Source organism: Mustela putorius, unplaced genomic scaffold, assembly GCF_011764305.1.
Source record: "Mustela putorius furo isolate JIRA1106 unplaced genomic scaffold, ASM1176430v1.1 tig00000592_pilon_pilon_pilon, whole genome shotgun sequence".
Lineage (NCBI taxonomy): Eukaryota > Metazoa > Chordata > Mammalia > Carnivora > Mustelidae > Mustela > Mustela putorius.
This window is the reverse complement of record NW_025421426.1, coordinates 8,517,218-8,537,990: the sequence shown is the minus strand read 5'-3', so window position 1 is coordinate 8,537,990 and position 20,773 is coordinate 8,517,218. Positions and strand designations below refer to the sequence as shown.

General features: G+C 56.9%; 2 protein-coding genes across 10 annotated transcripts in view; both read right to left on the bottom strand.

Moving 5' to 3' along the window:
* Positions 1 to 1,949: 1,949 nt before the first annotated feature.
* On the bottom strand, positions 1,950 to 14,827 carry SLC35C2 (solute carrier family 35 member C2). Of its 4 annotated transcripts, none has more exons than XM_045082139.1 (10): positions 14,711 to 14,827; positions 10,189 to 10,563; positions 9,430 to 9,580; positions 8,483 to 8,546; positions 7,724 to 7,796; positions 7,013 to 7,181; positions 6,847 to 6,930; positions 4,323 to 4,498; positions 3,103 to 3,232; positions 1,950 to 2,813 (listed from the first exon to the last, which is right to left on the bottom strand). In XM_045082139.1, the coding sequence occupies exons 2-10, from the start codon at positions 10,306 to 10,308 to the stop codon at positions 2,680 to 2,682; spliced, it is 1,101 nt and encodes a 366-aa protein (XP_044938074.1). In that variant the 5' UTR covers positions 10,309 to 10,563; positions 14,711 to 14,827; the 3' UTR covers positions 1,950 to 2,679. The 4 variants fall into 4 exon arrangements, with proteins under 4 accessions (XP_044938074.1, XP_004746345.1, XP_012908680.1 ...); XM_004746288.3 differs by lacking the exon at positions 14,711 to 14,827 and adding an exon at positions 14,001 to 14,482; XM_013053226.2 differs by lacking the exons at positions 9,430 to 9,580; positions 14,711 to 14,827 and having other exon boundaries at positions 10,189 to 10,322.
* A 1,475-nt stretch (positions 14,828 to 16,302) lies between these two features.
* The window catches only part of ELMO2 (engulfment and cell motility 2), a 38,736-nt gene continuing 34,265 nt past the window's right edge, over positions 16,303 to 20,773 (bottom strand). For all 6 annotated transcript variants that reach the window (XM_004746287.3, XM_045082138.1, XM_045082134.1 and 3 more), the window contains 2 exons: positions 19,255 to 19,332; positions 16,303 to 17,858 (listed from right to left, as the gene is read on the bottom strand). In XM_004746287.3, coding sequence (XP_004746344.1) covers positions 17,658 to 17,858; positions 19,255 to 19,332 — 279 coding nt within the window. In that variant the 3' untranslated portion in view covers positions 16,303 to 17,657. The remainder of the gene's footprint in view (positions 17,859 to 19,254; positions 19,333 to 20,773) is intronic.

Genomic DNA, 20,773 nt, shown 5'->3' with positions numbered 1-20,773 from the left:
CCTCTGGATTGCAAATTGGGGATCCCCCCCCCCCGAGTCCAACATTACCACAGGATGCAGAGAGCTGTGGCAAGTACTGCGGAGACAATTCTATCCGTACCAAGGGATTCCGCTCTCCAGCCACCGGGTTTTCGGGTTTCTCACAGGAGCAGAACCAGACCCAGGTGGCCCCCCAAACCCAGGCAGAGAAGGGTGCCAGGATGAAGAGGAAGGCATTCCAGGTCCCGCTCCTGTCTGGGGTCTCCCCCCAAGGCAAACCCATCCTCTTCTCCTCCCACCACGACCCCAACTGCAGACATCCTCATGTAGTAGGGGCGTAGACCTTCCTTCCCCCTGCCCCGGGGAGACGATGGGCATGCAAGCATTTAAAACTTGAACCCGCAGGGCAGCCCTCCTTCCGCCCTCCTCTGCCAAAGCCCCAGAGTTGGAGGCCGAGTGGGGACAGACGCCACAGCCTTAGAGAGACAAGTCACATCCTCAGCTTCCCTCGACCTGTGCAGGCACCGAGTTGCCATGGCGACGCTGCAGCCCTGAGATGCAATGGCTGCAGACGGCATGGGTGCTTCCAGGGCTCGCGGCCCCGGGTGGACGCTGTCTGGCCCAGAAGGCCAGGCGATCGGGTGGGCCGGGTGGGGGAGGAGAGGGAGGCTTCCTCCAGGCTCAGCTGGTAATTGCTGCTAAGTGAGGGGCTGTCATTGAACCCAATACGCGGGCGGTGCGGGCCCGCTCTGCACCCTGTAATTACTGCACCAGACAGCAGCGCTTACTCCCCGGGTGGGGAGAGGGCGGACGGTGGGGGGAGCAGACAGGAAGCTCTCATCCACCTGAGCCGGCGCGGGGCTGTGGCAGGCTCTCCCACCCAGGAGCAGCCTCTCCGGCAGAGGTGGGAGGCCCCCGGCCCCTCCTCTCGGCTGGCTGGCCCCACGTCATCCGTCATGCGGTGTGGAGTGTGAGCTGCTCTCGCTCGGAGCCCGCAGAATCCGGGGGGTGCGGGGGGCGGCCAGCCCAGGTAAGGCCCCACAGCAGGGGAGCTCTCGGAGGGAAGTCTGTCTGCCTTGGGACTTGGGGGCGGGCGCAGACCTCCTCCCAATTCCTCCTGAGCCCCGAGGCTCTGGGGACCTCAGGCTAGTCCCGCCCCCTCCGCGGCCTCGGCTTCCCCGCTGGCTCCCTGCCCGCGGGTCCCCGGCCTTCTCCGGGATTTTCTACGGCAGGGGCTGGCAACCCAGCGCCCCGAGCAGACTCCTGGTTTGGGAAGTGAGGTGTCCCTGGGACAGAGCCACACCTTTTTGTGTCTGTCCGCCTTCCTGCTATGAGGGCAGAGGGCGACAGAGGACGGGAGAAGCCACGGCCCCGACCATCTGGCCCTTTACGGAAGTTTGCTGACCAGTTTCTAAAAAGTGTAACTCTTCCTAGGCTTAACGGAGTGTGCTTTTGTGGCTCCGATGTGATTAGAGCAGTCGGTGACAAGACCCGTTCTGGTCCCCGTCCTAAGACACCGCTGTCCTCTTCCCAGGACCCCAGCCTGGATTCTGAGCCGGCCGGGTGGGTGGCGTCCGGGGAGTCGCGTGGTGCAACGGCGCCACCTGCTGTGGGTGCCTCGAAGCACTTCTGCCTGGAAGTGCCAGACCTTGGGGAGGAGACGGCAGCGGGGCGCGGGGAGGGGGGGGCGCGAGGCCTTTGAAGCGGAGGCCAGTTTTCAAAACCCTGGCACATCAGAGCAGGATCTCGCCCAGCCCTCTCGTTTTATAAGGGCTGCAGTGCAGGCAGGGGGGTGTGACCAGTCCAAGTCAGGTGAACAGAAATTCTGCTCAGATCCCCGAGGCCCCTAAGCCAGTCCATCTGCGTCTCTTCCATGGGCATGTGCTTGGGATAGGACCTGGCTGTGAATCCTAGTTCTGTCACTCGTGTAGGGTCCTGATTCCATGGTCGTTGAAAGAATTTGCAAAATAAACACTTATATATAACATTTAATCTACTATCAATATTGACTTCGTCTTCTGAATAACCGAGAAAATTATTCCCATTTCACAGAGAAAAACACTGGGGTACAGAGAAGTTAACCAATCTGCTGAAGGTCACACAGCTAGTAAGTGACAGGACTCAAATCTAGGCTGTGAAAGCCCTAACAGCCCCAGAACGGTGCTCTGTAAATATTTTTTTCCCTGCCTGCAGTCTGACCAGTCATCTGAAGGCAGCCCCGGGCAGGGACAGAAGGGGAGAGCAAGGTCCACATCCCCTCCATTCCTCCAGGCAACAGCCAAGTGGCCAGTGGACTGTAAATCCTTTATTTCCAAACTATAAATAGACCTGTACTGAGAAAAGATAGCCCCAGACCCCAGGGGAGAGGCCAAGGCTGCAGCCTTGGCCTCTCCCCTTCCCAACTGCTCCGCAGTCTAAACCCGGCCCCTCAGAAACCCGCTGCCCCTGGAAATCACCACCTGCGCTGTCAGCGCCCAGCAAGCCGCGGAGACCAGCCGGCTCCCTTGGCCAGCAGGGCACATCTGGGCCCTGCTCTGGCCTGACGCTCCCCCCTCGGTTGCACCAGCGACCTGCGGGAGCCCCGCCGCTTGGTCACGTGCTCCCCGAGGCCCAGCCCCCAGCCTGGGAGAGTCCCCCCCGGGGCTGCAGTGAGGTGCGAGGCCTGGGAGCAGCCTGGTTCCCTGCCAGTCTCCTGGCTCGTCACTGCTGCCCCTGGGCCACAAAGTACTCCCCCTCCTCCTCGTTGTCGTCCTCCTCCTGCCTGCTGCTCCGAAGCAGCAGCTCCAGGTCGGGGTGGGAGCCCAGCCCCTTCAAGGGTTTAGGGCCACCGTCACCTGGGGACAGAGAGAAACCAGCTGTAGACCCAACCACAGTTTTCTTGGTGTCCCCCAATGTGCGTGTCAAGTTGCCCAGGTCCCACCTACTCCACCCCACCTCCTGGAAATGACCAGCTTCTAAGTGGGGGGAGCCCATGTGGCGATGGCGGTGGCCTGGGTGAGTGGAGCCACGTGCCCTTCCTGGCTGGGTGGCTGGGGCCCTAGGGCTGGGTCAAGGGGAGATCCAAGGGGCTGAGTCACGGCAGGGAGCATCAGAAAAGCAGCTTCTGAGCGGGGCTCGGGTTACCTCTGGCGTGGAGGGCTTTGAGAGCCACGTGCAGGGAGATGCCCGAGAGGCAGAGTGCGAAGCCCAGCCAGTTCAGGAGGCTGATCTGATCCCCCAGTAGGTGGGCTGCCAACAGCAGAGTGCAGACTTCCTAAAGGCAGAGGGGCAGGAAGGGGAAGCAATCAGGAGTTGGCTCCTTTGCAAGGAAGGCAGACGGTGGGGGCACCGGGCACAACCGCAGGGCAGAGCCTGGCCTGCCAGAGCTCCTGGGGCCGGAGGTGGCCTGGCCAGCAGGGCAAAATGGGGGCTTCCCTGAGCTCAGAGCACCAGGCCTGCCGGCAGTGCTTTCCTCCCTTGGTGCTACTAGGAGGCAACAAGGGAGGTGCTCTGCACTGCATTCTGTCAGGGTTAAAAGAGGCAAACCAGACCCAAGGCTGGGAGCAGAGTGTCCAGCCTGCGGCCATGTGCACAGGAAGGAAGGACAGCTGTGCTTCCAGAAGTCATCCAGACATGGAGGGCACAATGCTGCAACAGGAGAATGCCGTGTCACCCTGGGCTCCACAGGACACACACTGGCCACAGGGCTCTGCAGACACGGTGGCTGCTGGTAGGACTGGTGACATGACTCATTCTGAGAACCGCAGCTCACGCCTCTTCCTAAGCCCCTCGGGGAGACGTATGGTTCTGGGTTTAGGCAGCACTACTCTGGCGCCAGTGTCTGTCTCATGAAGGAGAAACCGCACCCTGCCCCCATGGGCTGAGCAGGGCGGTGTGAGGGATGGCAGGGGAGGGGGATGCCTGAGAGCTGAGGCACATGTGCTGCTGGGGAGCAGTAAAGGCAAAACAGGCTAACAAAGCACTGTCCCTTGCTGTGACCATGGCAGACATCACCAATCAATCACAGACCCCCTTTCCCAATGAGTCTGGATGGGGCTTCTCAACCCACAGTTCCAGGCCACTGCCAAAAAACCAGAGACCAGAGTGGGTAACAAGAGATTGCACCCCAGGCCCTGTGGAGTCAGAATCCCAGCTCAGCCACCTGCTGGGTGTGTGTCCTCCATCTGGGAACCACCGTGTAGGACTGTGGCCAGGACGGGAGGGAGTTTCAGACGAGAGCACCCTAAGCAGGCTCTCTGTTTCGTCTCTGCTGGGGTCTGGGGCGCGGGAGCTGGGACAGAAGCTGCTACGGAGCCTGTGGTCTGTGCTGTAAGACAGGACTGGGGCCACCCCCACGTATGCACCTTAAAAATGCCAGCGATGGAGAGGGTGAGGCTGGAGGTTCTGGAGACCAGGAGGAACTCAGAGAAGCCCAGACCAAAGGCGAGGATCCCTCCAAGGAAGAGGCTCCCCAGAACCCGCAGGAGCAGCCCGGTGTCCTGGAAACGGAAGATCTTCTCCGATGTGGACAAATGGAGACCTGAAATCAAAGGGAGACAGTGGGAGGCCACTGCAGCCCGACTCGCTGCAGCCCTGAGGAGGGGGACAGCAGGTGGAAGAGAACACTGTGCAGACAGCCTGACACCTGGGGACCCAGGGAAGCAGCGATGGCCCCCCAAGTGTCCCGGTGCTAGGGTGGAAGCCCTGTCCCCTCCCTCGGTGCTGATCTGCCTGTCTTTGGGAAGGAGCATGACTTTGCGTGGCCTCTGCAGCTGTGGTAAATACAGGACCAGAGAGAGGTGGGGCAGCCCATCAAGTGACAACTGTTAGTGCCCTGGGCCCTGAGGCAAACCCTCCCTCTCAATGTCGGGTGCGCCGCCTGCAGCAGGACCTCATTCATCCTCCCAAACCTTCCCCACTTTAATCTGGGTCTTCGCCATCACACAGCTGCGGGACGCGGCTGAGACGTGCCCCCTCTCGGCACCATCCCCTCAGTGATAAAATGAGAGCATTTCAGCCAGACCTGCGTTTCTCAGGCAGTATAAAGTGGAGAACGGTTCTCAAGAAGTAAACGCACACACATAAATATAGGACAAAGCCTTGTTCTTGAGACACGCCCCCAGGCCCCCACACACCAAGTTTGGTGTGGCTTCTAGAGGGTTCCTGGCCCTCCAACACTGTCCCTCCGTAGGTCTGTGCAGAAAAGGCCCGAGAGAGGCACAGAGCAAGCACCTGTGGGGGCTGGAGGCGGGATGAGCACTGAGATTTTTGGAGGGAAGCACCTAAGAGTGGAGTGAGAGTCCCTCCCGGGCAAGCAGCTGCCCAATGTAGGGCGCCCTGTCTGGTGCTGGGCTCAGCAGTACTGCAAAGGCGGCGGCAAACTGAAGGAAATTCGGGAAAGAGCAACATTAAGTGCTGAAGGCGCTTGGGGGATTAATTTACCAGAAAAGATTAAAGGAGCTAAATCCATGCAGCTTTGCTAAGTGACAGCTCCCAGGGCTTTTGGCGGAGGGGGTGCAGGGAAGGGTGTCCGAGGCCAGGACGGGAGGGGGCGTGCTGGGTGGCGCAGGGGCAGAAGGCAAGGGTGGGGCAGACGGTAACTGGGAGAAAAAGGAGGCTGCAGAGCAGAAGCTTCCTGGACAGTGGAACCAGCTGGAGAGTTCGAGACGCTTCACTGCTTGAAACTAAAATGGATGTGGGGCAGAAGTCTCTGTAAGGACCCTGAGGACAGAAAGAAGGGACTGGGGGAAGGATAAACAGGGACAAAGACTAACCTTGAAAGCCGGGAGGAAGGAAGGAAGGAAGGAGACCTGCACTCGCAGCCGCAGCCGGGACGGTCCCCCCCACCCCCTCTCCTCTTGTCTGGGAAGTGAAGGTGAGGGGGGAGGGTGCCCGACCCAGCCTCCTGCCCCTCGGCCACACACTCCATCCCCCAGGCCATCCATCCCCCATGCCGCCACCCTCTGAACCTTCTGGTCCCACTTCCTGGGAGACCCTGCCTGTCTGCCTCCGTCCGGGAAGTCTTTTTGACTTGGCTTTCCACGCTAGCACCCTGAAAGACTTCCTGGCCCTCTGCTCCTTCTAAGAGACAGCACATGGCCTGGTGAAGAGGAAGGACTCAGGAACCAGCAGCTGGAGCCGAATTCTGGCTCTTTGGGCAGTTATCTTCACTTCTCTCCACCCGTTTTTGACCTGCACGATGGACATAATGCTCGTACTGCCACGTGGGGGCTTGCGGGGGCACGTGTAAAATGATCAGAACAGGGGCGCCCGGGTGGCTCAGGCAGTTCAGTGTCTGCCTTCCGCTCAGGTCATCATCTCGGAAACCCGGGATGGAGCCCCGAGTCGGGCTCCCTGCTCAGTGCAGTCTGCTTCTCCCTCTCCCTCTGCTCGTGTTCTCTCTCAAATAAATAATCTTTAAAAAGAAAGATTGTCTGGTTGTACCACGTCCACTATCATTATCGCCTGTTGTCTTTTATATACTTTTTAAAAATTATTTATTTGACAGAAAAAGAGAGAAAGAGAAAGAGAGCACAAGCAGGGGGAATAACAGACTGAGGGAGAGGGAGAAGCAGGCTTTTTGCCGAGCAAGGAGCCTGATGTGAGGCCCGATTCCAGGACCCTGGGACCATAACTTGAGCTGAAGGTAGACATTCAACCAACTGAGCCGCCCAGGCGCCTCTTACGTGTACTTTCTGTGTAAGCATTTATCATGCTGGATTCCAGCCATCTGGTTTAATGTCTGTCCAGCCCTTCGGCCAGGCTCCGCCAATGGACGGACAGCACCTTTGATCTTTGTAACCTCTGCAGCTACCACAGAGCTGGCCTCAGAGCAGGGAGGGGGATCCATTGCACCGAGGGGACCCCAAGAGGGACGACCCAACGTACCTTCAAATATGGCAAAGAGAGGGAAGAGCCCCAGAAACATGAGTGGCTGCAGGTGGAACATGGTGTCGATGGGGTTCTGGAGCCCTGTGGAATGAGGACGGGCGTGAGTCGTCAGGCCCAGCCTGGCCTGCTTCCACCCTGCCTGGGGCCCGCAGCCCGCTCTCACCAAGTTCCGCCTTCTGCAGGAGCATCTGGGTGAGGGTCCAGCGGATGCCACCGATGAATGAGGCCCCCAGCACCAAGGCAAAGCCCTCCACGTTGAATTGCGTGGACTTGTAGGTGAACATGAATAGGCCCCCGGCGATGAGGAGGACCACCAGGACCAGGGCCGCACGCTAGCAGGGCGGGGAGCAGCGGGCACTGACTGCAGGGTCCTGAGTTTCTCAACCCTGGAGCCTGGGCCCAGGGGCTATGCTGGCTGATCTGGGGGAAGAAACCCTTCTCCCCCGAGACCTCTGGGGTCCCAGCCAGCACCCTCCCATCCATGTAGGCAGGACTGACATTCCGTGGACATGTACCCAGCATCCCTACTTAAACTTCTGGAGTAATTTCCTACAGCTGTTCTAGGCCCCCAGGAAGTCCCCCAGTACTCTGGCCCTGGCAAATAAGGGGCAGCTGCCTCCAGGACCTGCCTGCGCCTGACCCCTATCCTTCAACCCTTTCTCTGTCATTCTTCTGGTCATTACACCTGCCATGCCAGCTGCTAAGTATTCTCAGCAGTGGCCTGTCCTAGGTCCTCCCTCAGCGACTGGAGTTATTGCCAGCTGGGCTGGCCTCGTCTCCTCTGTCACATACAGTTCACAAGCCACTGCTCAGACACCCCTTTCAGTCTTAGCATCTGTGGGGGTAGGAGGGACCAGGGGAGCTGGGGCCTCACCAGCTCCTCCAGCTTGAAGATCAGGGAGAAGATCAAGATGAAGAGGACGGCCGAAGACTTGGTCATGGTGTACCTGCGAGGGCAAATGACCCACGATGCACTGCCAGGGCCCAGGGCCCAGAGCCACCACCAGGACAGGAGCCCACGGACTGTGCTGGAAAGGCGGGAGGCTGTGGGGACCCCTGACTTCCCTGAGGGCAACTGGCTCTGCTCAGAACAGCTGAGCAATCTGAGTACAAAAGACCAGAGGCCTGAGTCATCCGGCTGATACGTGACCTTTCATTGGCAGCAATCTCTGACAAAGGGGCCTCTGACTGTCGCCAGAGAGAAGAGGCTCCAGGTCAACCCTGAGCTCACCACGTCCTCTTACTTATTTGCTCCTCTGTGGGGACTGGGATCAGGAAGGAGGAAAAGAGAAGGCGGGACTGTGCACCCTGAACTAGAAGGTCAGCGATGAGAAACAACTGTTATAGCTGCTCCCTGTGCGGGTCAGTGCCCTTCCTCCCCGGCATGACCGGCACCGCTCTAAGCGCCTGGCACCCCACAGCCATTGGGCACGCAGGCACAGCATCCCTCGGAGCCCACCAACTGCTGGGAGGGCTGCTGGCTACCAGGGCGGAGCTGAGCAGGGGCTGCTCCTGGGGGTGGTGACATACCCAGCCCACAGGCCCCACAGGGTAGGGGGTGTGGACAGGGTCAGAGAGGGCGCCTGAGCCTGGCGCTGGGGGCAGGGGGCTGGGAGGGCGTGCTGGGACTCACAGCGAGACGGTGATGTAGAGGAAGCTCCAGTTGGACAAGCCCACGTCAAGCGCCGTTGCCAGTGCTGTGGAGACACGGGCACCCACCGAACATGTAGCCAGGGCGGGCCAGCAAGGGCAAGCCAGTTGTTAGACACTTCCACGGCACCCCCAAGTGCCCCCTGCTCTGCCCTGAACACCCTGGCTTTCTCTGGGGCCCTTGGGTCTTCCTTTCACAGCAACTTGGCTTAACTCCTGGCCAAAAAGAGGGAGGGGTGCTGCTCCAGCAGTAGGGCTGACGGGCAGGGCAGGGCAGGGCAGGGCAGGGCGGGGCCTGCTAAGTACTGTGACTGTCCCCAGAGGAAGGGTATTAATCCCTGGAGTCTTGTCATCCCTTCTGCGCAACTGGTCAGAGCAGCTTCTCCTCCATCCGGTGGAAGGCACACTCCTCAGAGAGGACCTGGCCCTCCAGGATCTGTCCCTGCCACCCTCTCTTGCCTCCCACTTCTCACCAGCACAGCAGTTCCCGGCATCCCAAGACGGCTTCGGTCCCCCTGCAGACCTGCACAGGCACTAAACCCTCGGCCATTTCAGCCTATGCTCTGGAAGCCCTCCCCACCTGGGCCTGGGTTCGTTCCCCTCCTCTGTGCTCTGAGGCGCCCCTCATCGTCCCACGAGCAAGGTGAGGGCAGGTGTGGACTTGGAGCTCCTGGTCAAGGCCAGTGCTGCATCCAGGGCTTATCCTGGTGTGTGTGAGCATGCGTGTGGTGTGTATGTGTAGGGGGGCCTGGGGAGGACATGAGAGGCAGAGATAGGGCTGGGGGGAGGCAGGCTGAGAGGAGTGAAGCGGGTGGGTGGAGAGGGCCTTCTCTCCACGCCACCAAGGCTCTGTTTGTTCTCAGCCCACAGTTTTCCAAACAACACTGCCCCCAGCCTCCATGCACCCAGGGCTGCCCCAGGGCCACGAACCTGTGGGAGCCACTCTCCTGAGGTAGTCTGTCCAGCTCAGCACCACGCGGGCCCTGTGGCTGGAGCACTGAACCAGGGCCCTGGACAGGGCGGAGAACAGGAAGATCACGGCCAAGTGCAGCATTGTCATGAAGAGTGGGAAGTGGAAGCTCTAGGAGCCCAAAGCACAGACAGCGCGGCGTGGTTTACAGCCCCCCTCCCCACTTGGCCAGGCCAGCAGCAGTGGCGCTGGCCGCGGGGTTTACCAGGGCTCTACAGCGGCCAAGGGGCTCCCCCCTCCCCCGATCAGCAATCACTTGGGATGAGAGACTCGTAGTTCCAATACTAGAGATCATGCCGAGAGCCGGTGGCAGACCAGGGGTCCACCGTGCCCTGGTGCTGTCTCCACCACTTCCCGGGACTGGTCAGCCTCCCGCTCCAGCCCCTGGGTTACAGCCAGCGCTGGCCAGTGCGGCTGGACCGGTTATCCAAACCCCGAAGCCCTTCTCTACCGGTCGATAACCAGTTGCTGCCCTCCTCCCAAGTGACCCCAGCTCCTCCTTGGTGTCTCTCCCTTTCCCAATTTCCCTTCGACCAACCCATCTGAGGGGAACCCCTGGTGTGGCAGGGCTCTAGGGCCCGGTCCCAATACGAGGGTGACTGGCTTCCAGTCTCATCAGCCGAAGCCTGTGCCAGCCTGTGCTAACTATTCGGCGACACTGGGGCCCTGGCTGCAGCCCCCTCCCAGCCGGCCCCCTGTGCTGCGAGGCCTCCCGTTACCTTCGTCAGCCACTTGTTGTAGAAGGTGATGCCGATGGAGAAGCAGTAGTAGAGGAGGACCAGCCCCAGCGTCAAGAGCGCTTTCCACACAAAGGCCACGTCGAGGCCCCACCGCCCCATCCGGGGCAGCTGCAGCTCCCAGGCTCCGGGCCGGCAGGGGCAGGCGCCCCTCTGGAACTCCGCGGCGGGAAGAGCTGGCCGAGCTGGGCCGCGACTGTCAACAAGGGCTCCTGGCTGGAGGCGTCCTCTTCACCTCCATGATTCGGAATCATCCACGGAGCCCCAGGCAGTGGTCTCATCCGACAGGCTGGTGGCCTGAGCCAATGCTCTCCATGACTGAGTGGCCGCAGGGCTCACGTGTCCCCAGCTCCGAGGCTAGAGGAATGGACAGGAAGCTCGGGTGGCTGGGCAGAGCAAGGGTCCACCCCACCCCTGCCTGCACGGAGGGGGCCAAAGTGGACCCAGCAGGGGCCAGGAAGGGGTGCGCGCTCAGCGTTCACTCTGTTGCCTCAAGCTGTTCTCCATGAATTGCTGCCAAAGTGACCTTTTAAAAACGTAAATCTGATCATGTCAGATCAGATGTCAGCCCTACAGTGCTCCCGGTGCTCCTCTGATAAAGACCAAAAGCCTTCTTGTCAGCTCTGCCATCCTGACCCGTCCCACTCCCCCACCCCCGCTGGCCTCTCCAGCCTCGGCTCGGGGCTCTCTGTGCCCATCCCACCGGCTGCCTGGGCCCCCCAGACACACAGGCTCTCTCCTCCTGCCCGAAGGAAGGGACCTGCCGCCCACCCCCCATTTCCTCTCAGCTGACGCTGCTCAACTTCAGCTCAACGGTCGTCTCTTCAGGGACTACCCCCGCTCGATGGGCTGCTCCTACGGCTCCCCACCTTCCCTGCAGTGGACTTGTGCAGGGCAGGCTGCTCTGAGTGGTGTCTGTCCCCTGGGAGGCTGAGCCTTGCGGCAGTCTTGTGCTCACTGGGCGCACGGAGTTGGCCATATGGGTCTATGACTCAGTGCAAGGGAGGGGCACTTGGTTTTTGGGGAACTGATCTGATCTTTAAGGCATTAAAAATGGGACCAGGAAACCAATACCTCCCCTTCCCTTAGGCTTTAAGGACTGCTCCCCCAGAGGCGGGGCCTGCTTTATGGTCTTGCCTAACTAAACCGCTCCAGGCCCATCCACCTAGGCAGCCCTAATTAGGGTTAGAGCACACGGGCTCTGAGACCAGGATGACCCAGGTGCACAGTTACCCCACCTGCCACTTCACGTGTGCGTCCCTTCCGTCTCCTCCTCTGTGATGTAACCAACCTGTTGCAATGCCACCTCCTGGAAGCCTTCCTAGAACCATCTACCAGGCATATCCTACTTTTCTCACCCCCAGTCCTTTCTGAAGGGAGACTTTCATTCCGATCTGTACACTGGAAGCTGGGTTATCACCGCCCTTCCCAGAGGCAAGCTGGGAGCTAGCATAAGGTTTTGTTGGAGGGATATGGTAGGCTATGGTTCTCTTGAGGGCAATTTTGGAAACCTGTGGGGGTGTTTTTAGGGGAACTCTCCTAGCTTTCAGTGATATGGGGGGTTCTGAGAGAGTGACAGTCCATATAACTGATAATTGTGCCACATCCTTTGTAACTTTGATAATCTACGTAGATATAAGACTTACTTATAATTACCTGAACCCTGGACCCAATTTTTTTTTAAAGTAGATTCTGTGCCCAGCATGGGTCTAGAACTCACAATAGAGACCAAGTTGTGTGCTCTACGGACTGAGCCAGCCAGGCGCCCCAAGAGCCCAGCTGTTTTACCTGATGCAGTTTTTCCATGGTTCTATCATGCATTGCAATTTCCAAGAGTATGTCTGCCATGGGCATGTTTTTCATAGAACTGTTTTTGAGAACGAGTTTGGAGAAACCACACCATCTACAGCAGTGGCCCAGTAGCATGGCTGTGGTGCTTGCACCATGGCTAGCACGATCCCTGTGGCCCCGCAGGTGGGGGAAGCATGGGCTGCTTCACTGTGGCTTCTAGCATCCTTGCCTTTCCCTGTATCCGGGTTTTTCAATCTTGGCATTATTGATACTTGGGGCCATATCATTCTTTGTGCATCGTGGGATGTCTAGGAGTGACCTGATCTCTACCTACTAGAGATGCCAAGAGCAACCCCTCCTCCTCATCCGAAGTTGGGACAAACAAAAATGTCCCTAGACATGGCCAAATGTCATGAGGGGCAAAAGCGCTCCCTGCTAAGGATGACTACCTACACCACAGAGGCAACCACAGGGCCTTCCACCTGCCAGCACCTGATCCCCGTGGTTCCCACCCAAGGCAGGGCAGTCTGTACTTTTCTGTGAGTCAACTCGTCAAATACTCTGCCTTTGGTGCAGTTTCTGCTCCAACATGGCAATCTGTGCCAACCCCCCCCTCCTCCCCCCAAAACCTCCTGTTCAAATCCCACCCTTCCTTCAGTCAGCAGGTCCCCTACCTCCAGAAAGTCCCTCTGATTACCTCAGCCCACAGGGAGCACTGTCTCCAAATGAACAACACTCATTCTCCTATTGTCACCTAACCCCAAACACAAAATCAGACCTCAGCTAGAAGGGCTCTTGGAAATCATCTAGCCATTTACTCAATGGCCATTTTATTAAGCACCACTGTATACCTAGCGTGGGAAATAGAGATATATATGTAACTGATACGGTCCCCACCCTACTTTTACGGTAAGGGAAACCAGGCTTAAAGGGGCAAATGCTCTTTTTCAAATCCCACTTAACAAGAAAGGAATTCCATATTCTGCATTAGTTTCCCCTGAGGGCAGCCTAGCTGGGAGCAGCAGCCACATCAGGATGGAGTTGGTGCACAGCCCCCCATAGCACCTGGCCCTCCTCAATCTCCGGGACTGTAACATGGGCAGTGCTATTTAGTGCTACAAGTGTGAGCTTGGGATGAGAAAGACCTGGGATCCATTCCTGGCTCCTGTATGAACATTGGGACTCTCGCATGTCCTGAACTCTGGACCTCAGTTTCCAGTAAAGGAAGATAAAATCATCTGCCTCTTGGGAGGCGAGTCAGTGGCATCCGGTACAGTGCCTGATGGTGGCCTGTGGCAGGATTTACGCCCTTCCTGGCCCCCTTACAGCAGAACTCCCCCAGGGTCCTCACACTACCATCCCTACTCGCTTGCAGCCCAAACTCACTTCAGCCCACCCCACTGCTCCACTGAGTCCCTACACCTCCCCCCTTGTTCCCCTCTGAGGACCAAGTCTCTGTTTTCATCAGCACCTTACAAAACTGACCACTTCCTCCTACTGGTAAAGCCTCTTGGATGCCACACCACACTCTCCTGCTGTTTCTTCTGCTTTTCTGGACTCCTGGCCTTCTTCAATGGCTCCTCCTTGTCAACCAACCTATAAAAGTTGACCGCGGAGGGATGGACCCTGGCTTTTCTTCCTTTTCCCTTGAGTAATCTCATCCCATCTGAGAGACATTCCAGTGATTTCTAAATTCTTTCCATGAGCCCCACCCTTTTCTGCCAGCTCCTGGCAGGTACCTCCAAGAGTCTACCTGAAAGCTCCACCCAAGATACCTCAAACTGAAGGTGCCCCCAACCTATTCCAAAGTCATTAGGAAATGCCAGCACAACACACCCGGTTACTTAAGCCTAAGCCTAAATGAATGATGAACTCATCCCTGACCACTCTTTCCTTCCTTCCTCCAATCCTATCCTAGGTCAGTTCCTTCTCACACATCCCCTGTGGACCAGCTGCCTGTCTTCACCTGCCCTCGGCCACCGTCTAAGCCATGGTGATCTCACCTCGGGGCTGCAGTGTCTCCTAACTGGTGTCCCTGCTTCCTCTTTCCCGGACAGCCCGGAGTCCACACAGCAGCAGGAGAGAAGGCTCACGCGCCGAAAGCAGACCACGCCCTCATAGGGCGAATCCCAACACCTGAGCGCGCCCGAGAGGAGGGCCTTCCCCCAACTAGCCTCTGCCCGTGTCTGCAACCTTGTTCTCCCGCCACTGCCCCGGAGCCCGCCACGCTGGCCCCTGGCCGTTTGCCAGGGCCATCGAGCCTGCGTCCTTCTTTGCACCGGCCGTTCCCTCTTCCGCGGACCTTTGCTCGGCTGCAGCCTCCTCGAGGGCCCGCTCCTCGTCCTCTGGGCACCTCCTACCACCTGACGATGCCCAGTTTGCCCACGTGTCTTACTGCGCGCCTCGCACTCCCACCCCACCCCGGGATACGGCCTCTCCGCCGCCCGGGCCGCGTCCGCGCAGTTCCGCGCGGCTCAGCACCTGGCCCGTCGCCGCGCGCGCAGGCAGCGCCGAAGAAGCGCGCGCGTCAGGCGGCTGGGGAGGGCGAGTGGAGGCCCCGGCCCCTCCATGGCGCGGACACGAAGGCCCGAGAGGGACAGGAGCCCGGGCGGGCCGCGGCGCGCAGAGCCCGGCCGGGACCCCACTTTCCCGCCCGGGCCGGCCCTCCCCCGACCGCGGGAGCGCGCGCAAATCCCGCGGCGCGCCCACTCACCTCGGTCGCGGGCGCGCCGGGCCGGATCCTCCCGCCGGAAGTGCGAGGCCGAGCGCCGCCGCGGGTGGGGGCACTTCCGCCCGAAGACGCCGAGGGGCGGGGCAGGGCGGGGCGGGGCGGGGCTCGGCTCCAGAGGTCTGCCCGCCTGCACGGTTCTCGAAGACGCTGTGGGGTTTCTCCTGTCGTCTTTGCTTGGGACACTCGCGCTCCATCAGCCTCGCTCTGGCGCCCAGTGCGTGTTGCGGTGGCACGCGCACCCGGGGCAGCCGGGAAATAGCCACATGTTTACTTCTATTGAACAGATTAATTTACCTTATTCCAACCTAGTGCTGGACAACCATGAAATCGTAAAGATAAAAACTCTCATGGTCTTTCTCTACTGAGATCTTAAGCCAGCTGGGGAATGGTAAGTCAGGGGCATTAAATTTTAGAAGATCCATGAGAGATAAATAATACACATTTGTGAAAGATTTTGTGTGCCTGAAACTTTCTAAGAATTAATTTCAGTAGGTTGAATGGGGGAGTTGGGGGGAGTGTCCGGGCAGAGGAAATGAGAAGGTAAGACTGGGGCCTGGCTTAAAGCCCAGTTGTAAGGGGAGTTAGCCAAAGCTGTGGTTGGAAAAGTAGCTATGGGGCAGGTTGCAGTGGTCTCAAATTCAGATCTCACTCCTATTGCAGGATTAAAAGAGGCAGAGTCTGGCACAAGAGTCCCCAGGAGGGCAGAGCTGGCTAGGGTTGCAGGAGGCCATTAGGGTTTTTCTTGTCCTTTCTTCCTGGAGCCTCCTGTGCTCTCTTCTAACACTGGCTGCAAACGTAGGTCCTTGCAAGTGACTCAGCTGGGCTCCCTGGCCACTCTCAACAGAAAGTTTGAGCCCAGAGTGTAAGCAGTGCCTTAAGCAAACCACTGCTGCCTCCACCCCCGCCCTCTGGCTTCATGCAGGCATTAGTTCATTCATTCAGCACTTACCAAGCACCTACCATGGTACCCATCACTGCCTGAGGTCTTGGCTGTCTTCAGTCCTCAAGGCCTGTACTGCCTGCACTTGCTATGCCTTTTGAAAGAGCTTGTCCTCACCCCCTTCTCTCTCAGAGGGAAAAGAAAGTATCTATTTTCATCACCACCCTCATTCAAGCCTCCCAGGTATCGGGGCTGAATTTTGGAGCAAGAGCCTAAAACACCAGCTGGAAGGCTGAGCACTAAGCACCAGCGACACACAGGGTGAAGAACATGTCTTCTTTGTTAAGTCACAAGAACGTGAGCTGTTCCCTGGCTGCGTCCCTGGCAGGGAGGAGAGGGAGGATACATCACGGGGGTGTACAGTGTGCCATTCCCTGCTGTGCCCAGCAAGCCCGAGCAGAAAACACTTTGTCCCAGCGCAACAGTCTGTGAGCATCCTTAACTGTCCAGGGGTGTGTGTGTGTGTGTGCGTGCACGCACACACACACACACACACACATGCACACACCCAGGGAGGGCAAAGTGGTTGAAGGGAGGAAGTCTCCCAGACACGATGAAATAAGTCTTACCCAAGGTGAAAGCTCCCTTGGGCAGAGCGCGAGTACAGAGAAACAGCTGTTAATAGGTACCACGGTTTGTACGTGAAAGAGTATTTATTGAAAACATGGTTACTGGCAGGAAGCTCCTGGCTGCTCTCGGGTTACTCTCTTGGCTCACAGCTGGAAGTGGAGGAGTGTGTGTTTTTAGAGGGAGCCTCCAATTTTATTTTCCTTCAAACATTCCATCCTAGGATAGGTAGATCTTATATAAATATATATACACGTTTGTAGAAGTATGGCCTCTAGTAAAGAAAATATATAGTACACTCTTCATCGGGCAGTACCTACCATGCCGGGCTACTACGATACTGATTGCCACTGTGTTCACATGTCCAAGGAGAGAGGCTGGGTGCGTGGTTGACATGTGCCGCAGCACCAGGGAAGCCCCGTTGGCACTGCTGTGGCCTCAGCTAGCTCCCTGAAATCATGGCCAATGGCAGAAACCACAGCACTGGGATGGATGGGGGGAAGGGAAGGCCAAACTTCCTGAGGTCCGGGAGGCCAAAGGGAAGCACAGAGGAGGGGCTGCCATTCAGGTTAGGTGAGAGATTGCTCTCTAAGGAAGGAAAAGATAAAAATGTGGGAGGGGGGAGGGAGTGGACGCTAGTAGCCTCACCAGTTTCGCCCAGGCCTCGTTTGGGCTCTCCCTGCAGAGTTCTTTGAGACAAAGGGGAGGACTTAGCTCGCACGTCTTTGACTTGCCAGGATGAGAGCCTGAGAGCTTGGTAGGGAGAACTTTCCATCCGCCCAGACAAGTGTGTGGGCAAGAGAGATCTGGTGGCTCCGGAGACCAGAGATGTTAGAGCCGAGCCTCAGTGGCAGCAGCCTGTTGGCGCTGAATGAGGCCGGAGTGAGCCCTCACGAAGGCGATGAAAGCAAGGGCAAGGCATCTACCAAGCAAAGGCCAAGGCCTCTGCTTGGATGTGAGACACAGGCACGGGTCACCCAAAGGCAGTCTCTCTGAGGCTCCTGACATGCCCAGAATGTCTGTCCTCTGCAGGCAGCCTTTGCCGGGCTCGCGCTTGCCTACCCGGGGATCCAGCTGACCGGAGAGCAGACTCAGGAAGAAAAGGTGAGTGACTTGTTAACTCCAACCCAAGCAGTCCCTGGCCCGGAAGGCAGGGGTGCCTGCTGTTCATTCCTCATGCTCTGATCCCAGGCTCCGCGGTGACAGGGAGGGCCGAGCACCCTGCCTTGGTGACTTGTGGCAGCGGGTGGGGACCAAGAGGAAGCTCTGGGTGGTCTGAGGGGAGTCTGAGGAATGGCTGGCATTTACTGGCCACCGTGGTCACTACAGATTCTGTACAAGCAAAAGACAAGGCACCAGTCTGTGGGTGTTTCTTCTGGGCCCCAAATCCCTTCCTGGGCACCGTGGAGTCTGGCTCCAGGCTCAGCCGTAGTGATAGACAAAGTCATAGCTGCTGGGCTCCTTGGGCACTGGCGGCGGGGCTTCGGGAATCTGGATGTTCTCCAGATCCAGGAGCCGCAGCTTCATCTCCATGCTCAGCAGGGTGTCCAGGTCGCTCTTGGTCAGCTCACTGGACATGTCCTTCCCCAGAAGGGCACTGAGGCCATCAATCCAGATGCAGTACTGTGGGAGCAAGTTGCAAAATGTCACATGGTGGCCCCTGGTCAGCAAGAGGGCCTGCCAAGGTCCCTTTGCTGAGAGGACTCACCCTAAGTCTCTTTTGACACCACTGAGTAGAGGCAAAGCTGACTGGGGATAATGGCAAAGATAAAATGGGAGGTGACCATCACTTTCTAAAAAAAGCCCCCCTCAAAACAATAACCTTTGGGCTTTTATGAGGGATTTACATTTAAAGCTTCCTATGATAAGCTAAAATATGATTTTTTTAAAAAGATTTTTTGTTTACTTATTTGACAGAGAGAGAGATCACAAGTAGGCAGAGGGGCAGATAGAGAGAGAGGGGTCGGGCGGGGGGAAAAGCAGGCTCCCCGCTGAGCAAAGAGCCCGATGCAGGGCTTGATTCCAGGACCCTCAGGTCACGACCAGAGCCGAAGACAGAGGGCCTGAGTCACCCAGGCGCCCTACTTTTATTTTTTTTTTTAAATCTGATTTTTTAAAATGCAACTAATAAATATAGCAAAATGACACCTGAGTACTGGGGTATCAACTACCCAAAACTGGCCCGGAAATGAGCAATGGTGGGAAGGATACATACCAGGTGATAAAAGCAGGACCCAAGAGGAATCACTGTAGGATCTCAATTTTGTTTCAGAAAAAGTTTTAAAAAAGAGAAGCCCAGCCAACAAATGTTAAAATAAGTGCTAGAGGGTCTCATGATAAGGAGGAATAACAGAATTGTCGGCCTATCCCTGTCTCACTCCTGTTTGATCTTTTTCCCTGCCTTTGCTCACCTGTCTCCCCACCTGCTGGTTCCTCATTTCTTCCCAACAGACCTCCACTGGTGGCTCGGGGTCTGCCGAAGCATCTCCTCTTCCAGAAGCCCCCTCTCTAGTCCCCTCTGATGCTCCCCGAGCTCAGCAGCCACGTGGGACTCAAGCACAGTTACTCGCGTGACCCGGAATAACCTCTAGAGCTGCAGGTACAACTTCAGGCCCCATGTCAGGAGGACCAGACCCAGCAGCCTCAAAGCCCAGGCCCGACCCTCTACTGCCTGTGCCCAGGAGCCCCGAGGAGGAAGCATGTGCCGGGTTCACTCAGGAAGGTGGCCGTGCTGGAGACTGAAAAGCGGGGAGCATTTTCCCAGTCCAGACAAGTTAGTCTACCCCCTGGTGAACCTGTTTTTCTAATGGCAACTTCTGGCAGCTGCTGAAGAGTAACCTGGGGAGCCCAACTCAGGGGAATGGACTCCAGTCTGGCAGATCCTTGGTGCCAGAAAGCCTTCGTGACACACTGTGGTCCCCTGCCTTTAGGGCAATGTCCCTGTCTTGCCCACTCCTGCCCTCTAGCTAAAGAGTCACAGTAGGGGCTCGGCTGTCCAAAGCGGTACCCCACTGCTCACCTCATACTTGTTGGGTGCAATGAAGTTTAAGGTCTCATCAGGGTCATAGAGGATGGAGAATGCCAACTCCAACACCTCCTGAAAGAGAAAGGGTTTCAGTTCCATGGAGCAGTGGGGTGGCCTGGGCTCTGCGCACCAAGAGTTTGGCCAAATTCCTGGTCACGTGGCACCATCACCGAAGGAGCTGGTTCAGATGTATCATTAGGACCCCGGGCACGTGCACAAGTGTGGCTGGAGACAAGGCACGGTGTTAGCGAGCGTTAACTCACCCGTTCCCTACCCGAGTCACGCCCAAGATGTGGACGCTCCTAACACTGGAGAAAAGTCGTTTCTCAACACTCAAAACCTCTGTATCTCAGAGTCTGTGACTATAGATGACCTTTGGCTTGTATGTTGGTGATCAGACTGAAAGCCTTAATGGTTCAGGAACCGTGACAACAGTAACAAATTGTGACCCAACAAATTGTGACATCAACAATGTAACTGTAACGGGCTGGGACAAATAGCAGTTTGCTTAAATGCACGAGCAAGCTCGTGGTAATACTGAACGAAACAAAACAACACACACCCAGATGGATCACTGCTGGATGATACCAGAGAACCGACTCACTATTCTGAAAGTACTTTTTTTTTTTTTTTTAAGATTTTATTTATTTATTTGACAGAGAGAAATCACAAGTAGATGGAGAGGCAGGCAGAGAGAGAGAGGGAAGCAGGCTCCCTGCTGAGCAGCGAGCCTGATGTGGGACTCGATCCCAGGACCCTGAGATCTTGACCTGAGCCGAAGGCAGCGGCTTAACCCACTGAGCCACCCAGGCGCCCCTGAAAGTACTTTTATAAAAGGAAAGAATCAAGCACTTGTTCTCCTTTCTTATATAAACTGGACCACTGGGAAGCCAAGAGTAGAGGATGGTAGGCTTCTGTTTAGATAAGCAGTTCAGCTCATAAATGAAAAGTAATGACCGCATTAGAACACCACTAGTTTGCTAATCTTAATTTACTTGCGGAAGAAACCCTTAGCACCGAGAGTCTGCTAACCTCGCAAAAACAGAGACGATCACATCACGTGTCTCTTGATAGAACATAATGCCACCTAGGAAGTTGTCCTGCCCACCCCCCAAAAAGGGGGTCAACCCTGAGCTGGGATCCAGCCTCCCCTTAAATCTCTCCACCAACGTACAGATCTAGGACAGAGGAACAAGTTAAACTGTACCACGGGGAGACAATCAGCACATTTCAGACTCAGAAACTACCACACAAGCAACCTGGTTTCGTCAACCAATAAACTGCAGAGAGGAAAACAAAGACGGAAAAGAGAGAGAGGGGAACTAAAAACTGATCACAACGTGTATGTCCTATTTGGATTCTGATTCAGTGAACAAAATGGGTATGAGTGTGCGTATGTGCGCGTATGTTTACATGTGTGCATACACGTAAACATTTATATATTTTTATTTTATTTACTTAAAAGATATTATTATTATTATTATTTTTTAAAAAGACTTTATTTATTTAACAG

Excerpts from the sequence above, each read along its gene's own strand:
- SLC35C2 (XM_045082139.1), bottom strand. The coding sequence starts at position 10,308 with ATGGGGCGGTGGGGCCTCGACGTGGCCTTTGTGTGGAAAGCGCTCTTG. Across the intron at positions 8,547-9,429 it reads CAGGAGAGTGGCTCCCACAG|CACTGGCAACGGCGCTTGAC; the intron begins GTTCGTGGCCCT and ends GTGTCTCCACAG. Across the intron at positions 6,931-7,012 it reads CCTGCAGAAGGCGGAACTTG|GGCTCCAGAACCCCATCGAC; the intron begins GTGAGAGCGGGC and ends CTCATTCCACAG.